Source organism: Oncorhynchus mykiss, chromosome 17 (genome assembly GCF_057628025.1).
Source record: "Oncorhynchus mykiss isolate SJ-2025 chromosome 17, ASM5762802v1, whole genome shotgun sequence".
Taxonomy (NCBI): domain Eukaryota; kingdom Metazoa; phylum Chordata; class Actinopteri; order Salmoniformes; family Salmonidae; genus Oncorhynchus; species Oncorhynchus mykiss.
Window position 1 is genome coordinate 45751510 of NC_143038.1, and position 17749 is coordinate 45769258.

At 42.6% G+C, this 17749-nt stretch overlaps 1 protein-coding gene across 3 annotated transcripts in view; it reads right to left on the reverse strand.

The window, feature by feature from the left end:
* Nucleotides 1-17275, reverse strand: part of fgd5b (FYVE, RhoGEF and PH domain containing 5b) — a 55313-nt gene extending 38038 nt beyond the window's left edge. For 2 of the 3 annotated variants that reach the window (XM_036950384.2, XM_021569253.3), the window contains exons 1-5: nt 16895-17275; nt 8076-10854; nt 1540-1693; nt 1396-1454; nt 1186-1216 (exon numbers count right to left, since the gene is read on the reverse strand). In XM_036950384.2, coding sequence (XP_036806279.1) covers nt 1186-1216; nt 1396-1454; nt 1540-1693; nt 8076-10854; nt 16895-16949 — 3078 coding nt within the window. In that variant the 5' untranslated portion in view covers nt 16950-17275. Of the gene's footprint in view, nt 1-1185; nt 1217-1395; nt 1455-1539; nt 1694-4193; nt 5043-8075; nt 10855-16894 lie in introns of those variants that run through there. The other variant, XM_090205713.1, reaches the window with a different exon arrangement.
* Between the last annotated feature and the right edge of the window lie 474 nt (nt 17276-17749).

Genomic DNA, 17749 nt, shown 5'->3' on the forward strand with positions numbered 1-17749 from the left:
CTTTATTTTTCTCTCTCTCTCCCTCTCCATGTTGTTTTGTAAAAAGCCACCATATTGTGTCAGTCCACTAGGGACTTTTTCTCATGTATTGAGTGTGTAAGTTTATTCTGTGTTATTATTTAGTTAGCTATAAAATAAATAATTAAACCAATTTGTGTAGTATTGAATTCATAAGTAAGGCTGGGGTTTTTGCAGATCCAAGAAGGTTATGACTGTTCAGAATGACGATATGATAAGAGGTTATCATTAATACGTTGACTGCTTTATGGATGTGATAGGTAAAGACCTTTAGAGTTTAAATCGGGAGATGGTAACTCTTTAAACAACTTCTCTCATGGTGCCCCAAATTCCTAATGAGTTAATTGTTACATTGTTAATTTAATCGGGTAACAATTAAACATAGTTGATTCGATAAATATAAGTAATCAGATTAATGAAAGTAAAGTCACATTAGTTTGTAATACCTTCAAAATTGAATTAAAGTACAGTGGTTGGTGGGGCTCTACTTGGGGAAAGTGGTTCACAGAGAGACAAAAGTGAGATGAGTGGAGGCACCACACATACTTCAGGGAAGTGTCTGATGCCCTCTCAGCCACCTTCACCCTCAGATAGAGCCCCATCTCCACTCTCACCAATGACCACCATTGGCTATAATGGCAAACAAGGAATAATAATGACTCGACACCCTCTCCTAATTTGTCCAGAACTCTTATTCATTTTACAGCAGGTTTGCAAGTCACAAAAATAAATACAAGTACATTGTATTATAGATACATCCTTCCTTCCCTCTCTCCCAAGCCAAGTTTCCAACTGTTATCTATTCACAACAACCCACGTCTATGACGGTGAAATGCCTGTTTACCGTTCTATCTGAGAAATCACTGCACATCCACTGTCCCATCAGCCCAGCCAGGCAATTCATAAACTGGATCTCCACTGTAAAAAGCATCTAGACATTATTTCCCCTTGCTTCTAGCCTAGCATTGGGATTGCAAGAGAGGGGATTGGTATAAACCTTGTTGTCTGCCTCTCCGATCCATCTCCTGTATCTTTCTCCTACCAACTCATAACTCAACGCCCAATGACAGGGAGCTTTCCTGGAGCAGAGTTTGCTACATGAAGGTGAGAGGAAATCTAATCCATCTAGAAATACATGTCTGGTTCAGAGACGTCTTCATTACCTACCTCCTGGAGAAGCTTGAGGGCTTTCACATGTCTGCAGAGAGAGAATTGAGGCACTGTCAGGTTTACATGTGCAGATGAATGTAAAAATGCATTCATTTACAGGTTATTAAGGTGAAACAACAAGGTGAAAAGGACATAACAATGTTACAGAGTAAAAGAGTTACAATGATGCTGATTAGTAGTGTTATATGTGATACTCAGGTCACTCACAATCTCTCAGTGTCCACCAGCTCTTTGGCAATGTAGAAGGCTCTGGATCGACCGTCGGTCTGTAAAGAACAACATTATCAGTAACAAATCTCTATGGAATAGCAAACATAATATAATAACAATATCTTGGTTTTGAAAACTTACCCGTCTGTCATATGTGTTATCTGCTCCTCCCTCCTCCTCCTCAGAGGTTTGTTCTTTGTCCTCCTCCTCCACTGTCCCGCCCCCAGCCTCAACCTCTGACCCGCCAGGTGAACCAACAGCTATGGCGCACACGGTGTAGGCTTCTGTATAGGCACTGAGAGGACAGGACCAGATGAGAGCATCCGTATAGAGATGTAGGATCTTAATTTGATCACCCTGTTGCAGGTGAACTTTCCTACATGTAAAACATGTAGTGTATTTGAGGTTAAAAAAAGGTTTCTGAAGTTTGTAATTTCCACTCTAAATTTCAGACTTGATTTTCTCTTACGAAAAATGTATCGTCAGTTATAATACACATAATAATCCACATTTCCCGTTGCTGCAGGATTATTTTCCTGCTGTAGCAATCTGGCTCAAATTAAGATCCTACTGTAGTGTAGTTCACACATACATGTCAACTAATACACATTCAAACATTAAAATATGTATGTTAACAAACACACACACCATACAGTGACAGTTTTGTCAGTGCAGTTTTCTGAAATCTGGCAAATGATGAGGGTGAGCCAGTGAAGGAAGGAATGAGAGGAGAGAGAGGAGAGACAATAAACCCATCAAATATATTACTAAACCAAAGGACATTTACAGAGAGGCATTATGAAGCTGTAACTCATCTGATGGGCAGTGGATCTAATTCATAAAATCCCAAACTCTGATCATTAGCAAGATAAAAATAAAAAAAACAACATAAAAACCATCCTGAGATTAATATGAAGGTGGGAGACAGAGTGAGACAGCTTGTCTTCAGCTAGGATCCATTTTCAAACCAACACAGAGAGGGCTGGTAACGCTTTTTTATAGGAAATGAAGAGGAACATGCCTGATGAATGGAAAGGAGGATTAATCAACCCCAGAGTGATCTCTCATAGGTCACGGTGTCAGGCCTTCTGCCATTTTCAAACCAACACAGAGAGGGCTGGAAACGCTTTTTTATAGGAAATGAAGAGGAACATGCCTGATGAATGGAAAGGAGGATTAATCAACCCCAGAGTGATCTCTCATAGGTCACGGTGTCAGGCCTTCTGCCATTTTCAAACCAACACAGAGAGGGCTGGTAACGCTTTTTTATAGGAAATGAAGAGGAACATGTCTGATCAATGGAAAGGAGGATTAATCAACCCCAGAGTGATCTCTCATAGGTCACGGTGTCAGGCCTTCTGCCATGATGAATGGCTAATACAACTCAACGTTTCTCAGGGAAACAAATTAAAAACCATTCAGGAAGAGAACAATGACATTGTTAGAGACATTTTTCAAGATTCTATCTGCCCATTCCAATGTACAGTATGGCATTTCCATCAGGAATGTCTTTATCTACAGACCACAACATGAAGTATTATCTTTATACAGCATTGACAGTACATTTACACTGAGTGTACAAAACATAAGGACTCCCTGCTATTTCCATTACATAGACTGACCAGGTGAATCCAGGTGAAAGCTATGATCCCTTATTGATGTCACTTGTTAAATCCACTTCAATCAGTGTAGATGAAGGGGAGGAGACAGGCTAAAGAAAGATTTTGAAGCCTTGAGACAATTGAGACACGGATTGTGTATATGTGCCATTCAGAGGGTGAATGGGCAAGACTGTTGTAATAATAGCAGGTTATATGGAGGAACATCAGACATATGGAGAGCGACAACGTGATATTATGAGAAGAGATGAGAGGTCTTTTTAGTGTGGGGAAAGACCACCAATAAACCTAGAGTGCCTCCAGCGGCACAGCCATACCCAGGCCATGGACCAGCATCAATGGGATGGGATGCAGTTAATAGTGGTGTCCTCGACTAAATCGGAACAAAGGTACCGATTGAATCAGTTCCCAGTTTTCAGCTTCCAAATCATTTCCAACCAAAAACACATCTTAATCTCTGCATGTTACAACTTTGTCCCTTAACCATGGAAATAGCATCCGGTCTCTGCAGCCTCTGTGCTATAATGTTTTATTACAGGCAAAGAACAAATCTACAGTGGCGAATTACAAAAGGGGATAACAAATTATACTTCCCCGCTTCCCCAGGCTCTTTGTGAGCTTATTTGTTTGACCTGCTGATAGTGGAAGGGTGAGTATCCACTGGTCAGTGACCTCAAATATACTGAAGGACTTGGTTTCTCGGATAGTAATTATTCTAGTGGCGAAATTAGTAAAGATACCTGTAAAGAAGGCTGGAGTAACAAATAATTGTGCCTCAGTATGTTAAGTGAGATCCACCGTAGATTATTTCACATTGAAAATCACAGTAGCAGGGGGGTTTAGAAACCATCACACCTACTCAATGCTATCACAAGAGGTGTACCCGGCGCTTGACTGTTTCTGCGTTCAACACCACAAACAAGTCAAGACCTGTATGTACTGTAAAGCCCTTTAAAGTCCTCCACCCCTTCTCCGGCATTTCCCGTAAACAGAGAAATGGACGCTCAAAGGCAGGACACTTCCTCCCCAGGGATGACCTGACAATGACCTCACAGGCCCCACACCCAGGCCTTCCTGTAGCCAACACCTAGCCTATGGGCAGGGTTCCTGACCACTGCTGACCAACCTCTAGCCAACACCTACAGGCAGAGCCCCTGACCACTGTTGACCAACCTCAAGTTTCAAATTCAAGTTTTATTAGTGGTATGTACGGGATACACATGGTTTACACCGTCCAAAGAAATGCTTACTTGCTGGTTCCTTCTCGATAAATGCAACAACAATAAGAAATAATAAAAGATAAGAATACGAACATACAGTAAACGGCTCAGTAGAATATAATAAACATTTTAGCATATGTACAATATAGGAACATTTACACATGTTTTGGGGAAGGAGAAATTAGGGGGGCAAGTGTTTCAATTGTGCAGTATTTAGCAATCATAATAATATTCTGGTAGCAGCAGTTGTGATGTGTATGTAGCATGAATGTGTGTGTGTGTGTGTGTGTGTGAGTGAGTGAGTGAGTGAGTGAGTGAGTGAGTGAGTGAGTGAGTGAGTGAGTGAGAGTACATGTGTGGTCAGCCCAGTTCAAGTGTTCAGCAGTCTGATGGCTTGTAGATATAAACGTTCTCTGAGCCTGTTGGTATCAGACCTCATGCTCTGATATCATCAGCCCGATGGTAAGGGAGTGAACAGCTCGTGGCTGGGGTGTGTGGTGTACTTGACGATGCTGCGGGCTTTCCTCGGGCACCGTTTGGAGTAGATGTCCTGGATGGGTGGGAGCACGGTCCATGTACTGGGCAGTCTTCACCAACCGCTAGAGGCCCTTGCTGTCGTGGACGGAGCAATTCCTGTACTAGGCCGTGATGCAACTGGTCAGGAGGACGCTCTCAATGGTGCAGCAGTAGTATTTGGAGAGGAATTATTCAGCCACCTTAGGAAGTAGAGATGCTGTTGCACCCTCTTGACAAGTGTGGTGGTGTTGTTGGTCCATGTCAAGTCCTCGGGGAACAGAACAGAAAACTGTAAAATAACAAATTATTTGAGGAACAGAACCCAAACCAAAAATGTAAATATTATGTTCTGTTTGATTTTTTTTTTAAAGCATGGGAACCGATTATCAACGTACTTTCACGTTTTTTTATAGTCCCGCAAAAATAGCTTTTTTTTTATTCAAACCTGTGTAGAACATTATTTTGCCAGTCTACCATAAAGAACTGATTGGTGGAGGGCTGCAGAGATGGTTGTCCTTCTGGAAGTTTCTTCCATCTCCACAAAGGAGCTCTGTCAGAGTGACCATCGGGTTCTTGGTCACCTCCCTGACCAAGGTCCTTCTCCCCCGATTGCTTAGTTTGGCTGGACGACCAGCTGTAGGAAGAGTCTTGGTGGTTCCAAACTTCTTCAATTTAAGAATGATGGAGGCCACTGTGTTGTTGGGGACCTTCAATGCTGCAGAAATGTTTTGGTGCCCTTCCACAGATCTGTGCCTCGACACAATCCTCTCTGAGTTCTACGGAAAATTCCTTCGACCTCATGGCTTTGTTTTTGCTCTGACATGACCTGTCAACTGTGGGACCTTATATATATATAGACAGGTGTGTGCCTTTCCAAATCCTGTCCAATCAATTGAATTTATCACAGGTGGACTCCAATCAAGTTGTAGAAACATCTCAATGATGATCAATGGAAACAGGATGCACCTGAGCTCAATTTTGAGTCTCATAGGAAAGGGTCTGAATACTTATGTAAATAAGGTATTTTTGTTTTTTATATTTAAAACATTTGCTAAAATAAAAAAATTACTGTTTTCGCTTGGTTATTATGGGGAATTGTGTGTAGATTGCTGAAGGGAAAAAAACAACTTAATCCATTTTAGAATTAGGCTGTAATGTAACAAAATGTGGAAATGTCAAGGGGCCTGAATACTTTCTGAAGGACATAAAAAAGCTTTTTTTTTAAACCAGGAAATCAGCTCCAAGTGATTTTAATATAAGAAATCTGTTCCAAAGTATTCCCACGCATAATAAAGGGGCAAGAGGTGACCGTATACAAATGTAAGCAAGGTTTGAAATGATTATGTTTTAGTCAAACATTATATTCGGCTTCTTGCGGTCAATTTGCAGTCTACAAATTATTTGTCATTATGGTCCGGCCCCCCGACCATCCACTCAAGAAAAAATCGGCCTGTGGCTGAATCTAGTCGATGATCCCTGTCCTACTGTCACGTTCTGACCTTTATTTCCTTTGTTTTGTCATTATTTAGTATGGTCAGGGCGTGAGTTGGGGTGGGCAGTCTATGTTTGTTTTTCTATGATTTGGGTATTTCTATGTTTCGGCCTAGTATGGTTCTCAATCAGAGGCAGGTGTCATTAGTTGTCTCTGATTGAGAATCATACTTAGGTAGCCTGGGTTTCACTGTGTGTTTGTGGGTGATTGTTCCTGTCTTTGTGTTTGTGGCACCAGATAGGACTGTTTTGGTTTTTTCACGTTTCTTGTTTTGTAGAGTGTTGTACTTTCATCTTTATTAAAGATGCACAAAACTAACCACGCTGCATTTTGGTCCGCCAAAAGGACACCCCAAAACACTATGAACAGCATCAGCTCTAGGAAAGTGTTAATTTAAGTCTGAATTTGCAACACCCTTGGTGTTAGGGACTCAACACTCTTGGGGTGTTAGTTTATCAACACTGAAAGTGTTAGTTTAACACTATTTCGGTGGGTCATATTATACACACTAAAAAAGTGTTCAATTGAACAATGTGGGTATTAACATTTGCAGTGCACCAATATGTCACCTTAATGCTGGGGTGTCAAACAAATTTTGCACCAAATTTTGCATCCGGTCTTCAACGAGGTCCAGAGGGCTGCACTGATTTTTGGACACTGTCAAGAAACTGTATGACAGCTGGACACTGTCAAGAAACTGTATGAATATAGGTCCATTATAATATCTACACAGTTTCCATTTGGTTTTAGTCATTTTTAAGTATATTGATTTTTTTACTCAAACCACCTGCAGGCCGGATTGGACCCCCTTGAGGACCGGATCGCATGTTTGACACCCCTGCGTTAATGTGAACTGAACATCTTTTGGATGCTTGTGATGCAACAACATGCAACAGCATCACCAATTCAGAGGATTGAGAGTCCTGTGTATCAAAACACCCTTGTGTTTAACTCCCATACACCTCCAGAATAGTAAACATGGCTACTATACTGCATTGCTGAGGGCAACACATCATAGAGCTAACAGAATACTGAGATTGCATCTCCCAATCTTCTTTCTGATTACCTGCCTGGAAGGAAGAGTGATGAGTCCAAAATGTTCTGAAAATTAATCATCCGGGGAGGTCTGTATAATACCTTAGGTAGCCATCCAAAGCAAACTATGACCTGCCAAAATGAATTGATATATGCATTCCTCAATGATGAACTAATTCCTACTGTATGTGACTGAACCTGTAAGCACAACTTCCAAGCAGTCTCCACCAGTCCTGCGGCCCCACGGTCTCCTTTATGTCATGTGCAATATGATGACTATAATGCTTAATGAAGATTATAGGGATAGGGTTGTGTGTATGTGTGTGTGTGTGTGTGTGTGTGTGTGTGTGTGTGTGTGTGTGTGTGTGTGTGTGTGTGTGTGTGTGTGTGTGTGTGTGTGTGTGTGTGTGTGTGTGTGTGTGTGTGTGTGTGTGTGTGGTGTGTGTGTGTGTGTGTGACTGACCACTGTGTGGTCAAGGCAGCAAGGGACCCTCCCTTAGGAACAGTTCTAAATCCCTTATCCCTAGGGATAACACACACAACGGGGACACAGTAATCAAAAAGACTAGTGCTCTGTATAAGAGGTGGCAGGGATCACTAATATTACAACCGGGAGCATCTATCTACTTCAGTGGTTCACTCTCATACAGTACACACATAACCCACCATACATTAAAAAAATGAATGTTACAAGTGTGTTGTATGTTACATGAATATTACAAGTGTGTTACCAGTGCAAACTATACACCTTGAGATCTAAGGCAGATGTAAAAGTTAACTCAAATTTACCCATACCTTTCAGGCTCTTGCTCAGGCGACTGAGCTTTTCTCTCAAACCCAGGGAAGCTACTCATATCCACGTAACCATCAGTGTCATTGGCAGAGGACAGCACCCGACTCGTGTGGTCAAAGAACTCTGCAAAGGTCCCAGGTCGTACAGGCCTCCGGGAAGGGATCTGGATGTTCTCATAGTCGGAGCTGAGGGTCTGGGCAGGGATATTCTCGTAGTCTGACATGTCAGTGTTGGGAAAGGAGATGGAGCGGGGCTTGGTCAGAGGGAGGGGGGTGTAGGGGGCGCGGGAGCGGTCCTCAAAGGACTCCACCCGTGCCACACTGCGGTTGAGGAAGGCCACGGAACCCCCTTTTCTCTTCCCATCCTTATAGAACAGAAAGGTGGAGGGGGAGTCCGGAGAGCGCTGGGGCTTACTGACCATCCGGGACTTGAGTTGCGGGGAGCTGCCTGTGCTGCGCCTCTCTAAATCAAGGACCCTGGCAGGGCCGTGGTGGCTGGACTCAGGGGAGGACCTGGAGGAGGACACATTGACGTCCACCAGCAGCTTGCTCTCTGTCTTCCTCCTGAACTTCAGCATCAGGAAGCGCTTGAAGGAGGACTTCTTCTTTTTCTGCCTGTCTGGGGAGTCCCCCTCGATGAACAGGGATGGAGAGCTCTTGGTGATGGGCTTCTTGGTGATGTATGCTAGCTCAAAGGGAGGAGGGATGTCCACCATTGAAGTAGGGGTGGACAGGCCGCTGGAGGGCAGGGGACTTTGCTGGGTGAAGCTTCCAGAAGAGCCCATAACACAGGGCAGGGAGAGGCTGTCCTCCCTCCTTTCCCCTGGGGAACTCTGGCCCTCCCTGTACACACACAGGGGCAGGTCCCGTCCCTCCATGGAGAAGGAGCGGGGGTACAGGAGAAAGCGATGTTGTTTGGATGAGCTCTTGGCCCAGGTTGAGTTTAACATGGGACTGCTGCTCAGCGCGGGTCCGCTCCGGTCCAATTCCACCTCGCAGTAGTTCTGAAGGTGGAACTCGGAGCCCGCCTCCTCAGGAACCGTATCAGGCACGTAACCAGGCACTTTCCCTGACAACGACCGGGACCTGGTCACAATGGATTTTCTGTCAAAAGGCAGGAAATTCTCCCCCTCTGAGTCCAGGCCTGCCTCTTCGTAGACATGCTCATCACTAAGGTTACCTTCTATGTCAGTTGTCTCATCCAGGTAGGGAATGATGTGGCCCTCAAGGTCCTCCTCATCCCTGAACACATCAGAGTCATCTGGGGAGCGCAGCTGGCTGTCAGAGAAAGATGAGGCCTGGGAGGTGTCTGTGTCCGCTGGCACAGAGATGGACACCAGCCTGAAACGGGGCTGGTTGTTACTCTGGTTCAAGAAAGCCTCCACCCTCTGGACTACAGGCATCCTTCTCTGACATGAACCTGTCATGTTCTCCCTGTCGTCATCATCGTCGTCATCGTCATCTCCTATCTCGACGTAGTCCTCAGAAGAGACACACTCAATATGACCCATGTCCTCACACAGGGAGTCATCGTCACCTATGGCTGCGTACTCACTGGGCTCCGTGGTCTCTGTTGTGACCAGCGAAGATTCTTCCGGTGTGCTCTCACTCTCTGCTGATCCGTCACCTTTGCCCTCTGCAGGGCTCTGCTCTGGATCCACAATGTCCTCAGTTGAGATGTAGTAGGGTTCCAGGCTAGGGTCAACTGCTTCCTCCTCTGTGTTGAAAAGTTGTTTTGCTTTATGTTTGCTGTGTTGGCGCTCACCCTCTTCCATACTGTACTGAACAGTCATGGGCTCTTCATCAATTATGGAATATGGTTGATACCTTTGTGTTCTCTCCTCCGAGGGACCAATGACATCATATCCAAAGTCCTCCTGTAGGACATTGGTAGGACTACCAGGGTAAGGTGAGGATTCCTCTACTTCCCCTTCATCCTCCTCCTTGAAGGATGAAGGCTCTTGGGTAACAAGGTCCTCCTCTACGTTGTCTTTGACGAGGAGATCTATGTGTTCCTCAGAGAGAGATTCTGTTTCTGTATCTGCTGTGGTTTCAGCTGCTTCTTCTTCTGCTTCTTCTTCCTCTATTTGGTGCTCTTCCTCCACATTCTCCTTGTTTTCTTTCCCAGGCCAAGTTTCACAGAAGTAGCATGCTGCCTCCTCCTCCTCAATGCTGGTGATAGAGAAGCCATCTGTGTCGGCCAGCGCCTCGCCAGCATAGCAGCCCTCTGTGTCAATCTCATCAGTGATGTCCGTGTCGATTATCTCCACCGAGTCCCCTGAATAAATTGTGAATCCAGCATCACTGACCACCAGTGTGTCCAGAGAATCCACCTCCTCTGCTTGAACATTGTCAGTTAACCTCCAGTCCTCCTCTTTCTCCTGAATCATCTCCTCCTCCTTCTCCGGTTCCATCTGCTCTTCATAACCATTCTCAGGATCGTTGACCCCTGAACTGAGAGAGTATGAGTCATACTGAGGTTCCACTGGCTCCTCCTCCTCTAGCCCCTTCCCTCCACTCAGACAGTCCTCTGGCTTGTTCTCCTCGTCCAGGTCCTCGTCTGAGGACAGCAGGTCCCCGTTGGTGCAACCCTCCTGGGCGTTGTTGTAGAGTAGGGAGGAGTCGCGCTCCTCAGGGTCATGTGGTACTGTGGGTTTGGGGGCGATGGGAGGTTTGGGGCCCCTGGCTAAGGAACAGGGCCGGGACATGAGGGGGGAAGGAAGCTTGAAGGTGAGGTGACTCACAAGTTTTGGTTTAGGAGCAAGAGGAGGCTTCTTAAAATCTGAAAACAAAACAAAAGACATCATCATGAGCTACTACTAGATATATCCAAACAAGATAATGGATTATTCAAAATTTACAGGGGGGGGGGAAATTGTGAGGTTAGCAGTCTGCACAAAAAACAAATGTTATCGTTAAACTCAAATTCTGATTAAACTGATTCCTAAAAAAAAACATTGTTTATGGATTTTGTTTTTTAAATGGTATTATATGTATTAATGATATTATGAATTTAAACGGAGGAGTTACGTCACATATGCAGTTAGTGAAAATATATGGGAATATCTCCTCAATCTAAACTTACAACCAATTGATTGCAGCACTACCACAAAAAATGGAGGAGGCAAGTGGATAAGGGAGAAGGTAAGGAACTTATCTGCCTGCCATATATTACACATACAAATTGGCTGAAAGGAACTGGCATAAATATAAAAATATACCAGTTTCATCTGAGGACAACAATGTTGACAGCTGTGCCATACAGGTTGCAAGGTAAATAGGATATTTTTGATGTACCAATTCCATGGCACATGGTTTTGAACCGGTACAAAATAATACCCTTGACTCAACAATTACAGTTTTTCACAATTCCTGACATTTAATCCTAGTAATAATTCCCTGTCTTAGGTCAGTTAGGATCACCACTTAATTTTAAGAATGTGAAATGTCAGAATAATAGTTGAGAGAATGATTTATTGCAGCTTTTATTTCTTTCATCACATTCGGTAGCATTGCCTTTAATTGTTTAACTTGGGTCAAACGTTTCAGGTAGCCTTCCACAAGCTTCCCACAATAAGTTGGGTGAATTTTGGCCCATTCCTCCTGACAGAGCTGGTGTACCTGAGTCAGGTTTGTAGGCCTCCTTAATCAAACATGCTATTTCAGTTCTGCCCACACATTTTCTGAAGGTTTGATGTCAGGGCTTTGTGGTGGCCACTCCAATACCTTGACTTTGTTGTCCTTAAGCCATTTTGCCACAACTTTGGAAGTATGTTTGGGGTCATTGTCCATTTGGAAGACCCATTTGCGACCAAGCTTTATCTTCCTGACTGATGTCTTGAGATGTTGCTTCAACATATCCACATAATTTCCCTTCCTCATGACGCCATCTATTTTGTGAAGTGCACCAGTTCCTCCTGCAGCAAAGCACCCCCACAACATGATTATGCCACCCCCCTGATTCACGGTTGGGATGGTGTTCTTTGGCTTGCAAGCATCCCCAAACATAACGTTCCTCCAAACATAACGATGGTCATTATGGCCAAACAGTTCTATTTTTGTTTCATCAGACCAGAGAACATTTCTCCAAAGTACGTAGTCTCCGTAGTCTGGCTTCTTATTGAGGTTTTTGAGCAGTGACTTCTTCCTTGCTGAACGGCCTTTCAGGTTTTGTCGATATAGGACTCGTTTTACTGTGGATGTAGATACTTTTGTACCTGTTTCCTCCAGCATCTTCACAAGGTCCTTTGCTGTTATTCTGGGATTGATTTGTACTTTTCCACCAAAGTACGTTCATCTCTAGGAGACAGAATGCATCATCTTCCTGAGCGGTATGACGGCTGCGTGTTCCCACGGTGTTTATACTTGTGTACTATTGTTTGTACAGATGAACATGGTACCTTCAGGCGTTTGGAAATTTCTCCCAAGGATGAACCAGACTTGTGAAGGTCAAAATTTTTTGGCTGATTTCTTTTGATTTTCCCATGATGTCAAGCAAAGAGGCACTATGTTTGAAGGTAGGCCTTGAAATACATCCACAGGTACACCTCCAATTGACTCAAATTAAGTCAATTAGCCTATCAGAAGCTTCTAAAGCCATGACATCATTTTCTGGAATTTTCCAAGCTGTTTAAAGACACAGTCGACTTAGTGTATGTAAACTTCTGACCCACTGGATCTGTAATACAGTGAATTATAAGTGAAATAATCTGTCTGTAAACAATTGTTGGAAAAATGACTTGTGTCATGTACAAAGTAGATGTCCCAACCGACTTGCCAAAACTATAGTTTCTTAACAAGAAATTTGTGGTGTGGTTGAAAAATGAGTTTTAATGACTCCAACCTAAGTGTATGTAAACTTCCGACTTTAAAGCACACAATACACACAATGCCCCATAAAGATAAACTGTACGTATTGTGCATTAAATAACATATGCGCAGAACATAATCCGGATCCGTAACTTGAGAAAGAAGTTTCCAGAGGGGCTTCAAATGGGGGTTCCCTAAAGTCTACTGATTACAATGATAAACAATATGACATTCTGTATTTTGTCAATTTCAAGCAATGTGACAAGAAACCTTACTTAATTCCATGTACTTAGAATGTTGAAAATTTAACAATGGACATGAAACCATTCCAATAGAATTCTACCATTTTCAATAGGATGTATAGGACGTAATACTTAGGCTAAGATTACTTATTTTTCAAGCACTGTTCTAGTACGTGCTATCATTCTAATCCACAGATATCATACAGTTTTACGTTTATATTTTACCTTAAAGTACTCTTTTTATGCACTATGGTTTTTGAATTCTCTTACTTTGTAAACAACTTAAAGTTTTGGAAAATAAAACCCCTAATATTTTCACCCCTACATAGTTGTCTTTCATTGCCTCCTTGTTCATCCCCTTCATATGGCGGGAGCGGTGGGGTGGTCAGTAGAGGGCAATGAGTAGAGGTTAAAGGACTTTTTTTCTCTTAACCAAAAACCAAGATGACCAACAAAGGACAAGCCAGGGTGACGACCACTGAATATCCAGGAGAAGACTGTTGCAGGACTGTTTATAAAAGCAATAAGGCAACTCAGGGGTTGGTGGTATATGGCCATTATACCACAGCTAAGGGCTATATCCAGGCACTCCATGTTGCGCATAAGAACAGCCTTTAGCCATAGCATATTGGCCATATACCACACCTCTGGCCTCATTGCTTAATTGTACAGCAGCTGATGAAACTAACACTGTAAAAGTGTGAAAAAATGTGATCAGTGGAATTTCCTGATAGTTGCTAGTTGAAAATACAATCTAGTATTAGAATGTACCAGAGACTACCAAAATAGAGCATGTTCGACAAAACAAAAATCTTAACCACCCCACACTGGCTTCCCAGATGCAAATATACTTTTGTAGGATAGCCAGAGGCAAAGTCATTATCTGCCAGGTGATTGGCTGAGCCTTCTTGGGTGTGTGACATCACTCCGAGCCCTTACCAAAACACAAAAGACATTGCAGACAATTTATCTTGCCTCGAATCTAAAACCAGTAGTAACCAACAACTTTCAGGACAGTTATCTTAAAATTAAAATACATATCTAATATTCCCGCATGCCAATAACATTGTCGCAAAGGAGGGCTTGCTAGCTAGCTACAAGGTTTGAGGTACCTCAGCCGTTTTCTTATGAAACAGTTCAGCTAGTGACGCTGGCTAGCTAACCTTAGCTAGATTGCGTCTAGACTTGGGAGCTCATGGTCATGTCTAGATGGGATGCAGCTTTTGTCAAATTGCCGTAAAAAAATGTTGCTTATTTGCTAACCTTAACCTTTTTCCTAAACTAATAATACTACTATCTTAATTATCCTAACCTGCTACGTAAGTTCTCCTAAACCTGCTACGAAAAGTCAATTTTGACAAAAGCTGTATCCCTTTTAGACCATACCGTCGCTCATGGACACATCATAGGCTTCAGGAGCCAGCTGCAGATGTGATTCCACCATGGGCAACAATAACTGGCTACTAGTTTGTTTTTAGACAAATATATTCAACTCATAGCTAGTTTATCCAGTGACCACTGCATTTAGAAGATTAGCTACCGACTGAAATGTAGCTAGCTAGCATGCTGGCTCACACTGGCCATGCAGTAGCCAACTAGCTAGCTAACAGTTAGCTTATCGTGGACACCAAACGACAACACTAGCTAGACTTGGGAGCTCATGGGCACACGGGCTACAATAGTAAACTAGTTAAAGATGATAACACCATGGGAAACAATAATTGGCTAGTTTGTTTTCAGACAAATATGTTCAAGTCATAGTTAGTTTATCCACTGACCACCACATTTAGGATACCTAAATGACTTAAATGTAGCTAGCTAGCTCACTGGCCAGGCAGTGGCCATTACTATCCAATAAATTGTGGATTTCGTATTCTTTGATACATTTGGGATAACATCAAGCAACAGACAGTTTGTGTAAATATAAAAATAAGGATTAGTGGACTCCTCTTATGAATGATCGAACAGTGAAACTAAAATAGATTGGTGAGGCTTTCATTTATTTCCCAATGAATTAAGCTGAAGGTAGGTTTCTCACGTCATTCGGTTCTTACTGTCTCAACCAATCACCCAAAATAACTTATGAATATTAATTACTTTGCCTCCGGCTATCCTACGAATGTAAATTTCGCTTCCCAGACTGCTTCCAATCATTAAAATGTTCCTTACTGAAAGGGGCAATCTGCAGTTGCTACATCCATTTTTGGTTTTCTAAATGAATTAATAAATGCCTCATAAGCTAAGTTCAACAGTCGTACCCCATCAGAACCCAAAATATAAGCTTGTTTTACTCCAAATGTTTGTAAACAAAGTAAATATAAACAAACACTGTATAGGCTCAAACATAGTTAAAACTATCATTTTCATCGCATGGATGTTCAGGCCTTCATCCATAGCTCAGTCTATGAATTTGAGAGTGGTTACATTTTTCCAGCCCCATCCCTCAGCTTTTAACCCGAAACAGGGGCAGAGAGGACCCTGCGTTATCATTTCAACTGCGGATTGTCCCCTTAAATTAGTGTACCAAGTTTGATCATTTTATCACAAAATGCATGATTATTTCCCCTATCCGCTGGACTAGGGCACCTGGGAAGCGTATTGGCAGTGAATACTTTGCTTAGAGGGACACAAGTTAACACTGAAGGATTTACTAAAGGATTTCCCCAAGTCACTTTCTGCAACTCACCGGAGAGAAGCCCCTCTCATAGACTGTTTTTGCTCCTTTGAAGTTGTGAGTTTCAAGGGACAAAAAAACTAAAGACAAAATAAAACATTTGACAGCATAACTGGTCAAACAGGACACAGAAGGACATTACATAAGGACATTACATTACATTTATATGATCCAGTGGAGGCTGCTGGGGGAAGGACGGCTCATAATGGCTGGAACGAAGTAAATGGAATGGCATCATGGAAACCATGTGTTTGATGTATTTGAAACCATTCCACCAACTCCGCACCAGCCATTACCATGAGCCCGTCCTCCCCAATTCAGGTGCCACCAGCCTCCTGTGATAAGATCTCCTCAACATAACCTGAGGAAAACAGCACCCCTGGCTGTACCTTGAAGAACCAATCAGATTCTCAACAAAGCAGCAATGTGACAAGCATCATACAGGCTTACTTAGTCCTTGTAAACTGTCCCCATAATTACAACAGAACAATGCCATTGAAAAACTTATCACAAATCTATAATGCGCATTATCAAAAGAATATCTGGTGTCTATAAATTCATAATCACTCATGTGTTTCGATATTAGATAAATCGATTATCCTATATATTAGATATATTTTTAGACCACCAACAGTCATTTCCCTTAACACTACATCATAGAAAGCCTAACTACTGCACTGTAGTTGTTCACAGTTTCAGATATAGACTAAAGACCTAGTGACTCTTTTCACACTTGGGATTTCAATGATTGAAATAATAAGATTGGAATTGCATTACCAGTTCTATATCTAAACAACAATTTGACCTCTATTTGGCTAGCCAACCACGCCTATAGGTTATCCCAGTCTGTGGCATTATGATCCCAGGTCTTGTCAACTTCCACAAATTGTAGGCAGCACAAGTCCGTCCCCCTCCCTTCACACAGAGTCCCTTTCCCGTTTTGTTATGGGTAGGACACATTCTTACAGTCCTTTTTTTATCGGGATAAAACAACTCAGACAATGCAGCGTTTTATTATGAAATGAACAAATGTTGTCAAGACCTAGGGCCTATTTGATTAGAAGGCTACATTTGTTCAAATCGAAGTGCTCTCATACCTGTATCCATTTTCAGGAACCATCCGCGCGAGCATCCGAACCATTTATCGTTCATTAATCCTTGTGAGAAAGCAACATCTATATTCCAGACCACACGTATTCCGAGAAACAGAAAGGAAAGCTATTCAGAGACCAGAAAGGTAAAACAATAACCTCAGTTTTATGTCATTTTTATTGTGTCAAGTTACTTTCCAGCTGTAGCGGTCCTCGACTGGTGGCGCGTGCATATGTGGTGAGAGTCGCGACTGAACATATGCTGGAGACTGGGAACTGAGCGCAGGAGGAGTTCCCTGGCGTTTCCTGAGGAGGAACCCACTGGTCACAAACTGGTTGAATCAACGTTGTTTCAACGTAATTTGTCAACGTATTGTGACATGGAATCTACGTGGAAAATGCATTGGATATTAATGGCAACTGTTGTTTTGAGGGTGAAATCATGGTAACCTAATTTTAACATAGACAAACCTTATATAAATTGTTGAATTTGTACCTTTAAAACAACATCAAATCTTTAACATTATATCCACAATCATAAAAATAAACAATAAATTGGACAGCACCTTCCACTGGAGAATGTATCTATGTGCAGCTCCACTTTGGTCTCCATCCAGGGTTTTAATCAATCCCTGTTTAGCTATGATATTACCAATGTGATATCATACAAATTATTGTTGAGAGTTCTCCACCAGTCTTGGGGAGATAGTCAGCAGGTAGCTGACTAGTGGTGTATTCAGCAGCCCTATGGTCTGGGAGTAGAATCTAATCTATAATCTATTGGCCAGATTTACATTTTTTTCCCTATACTGCCTGCATCTGATTGATGCAAACAAGGAAAACAGGCCATGGCTTGGATGG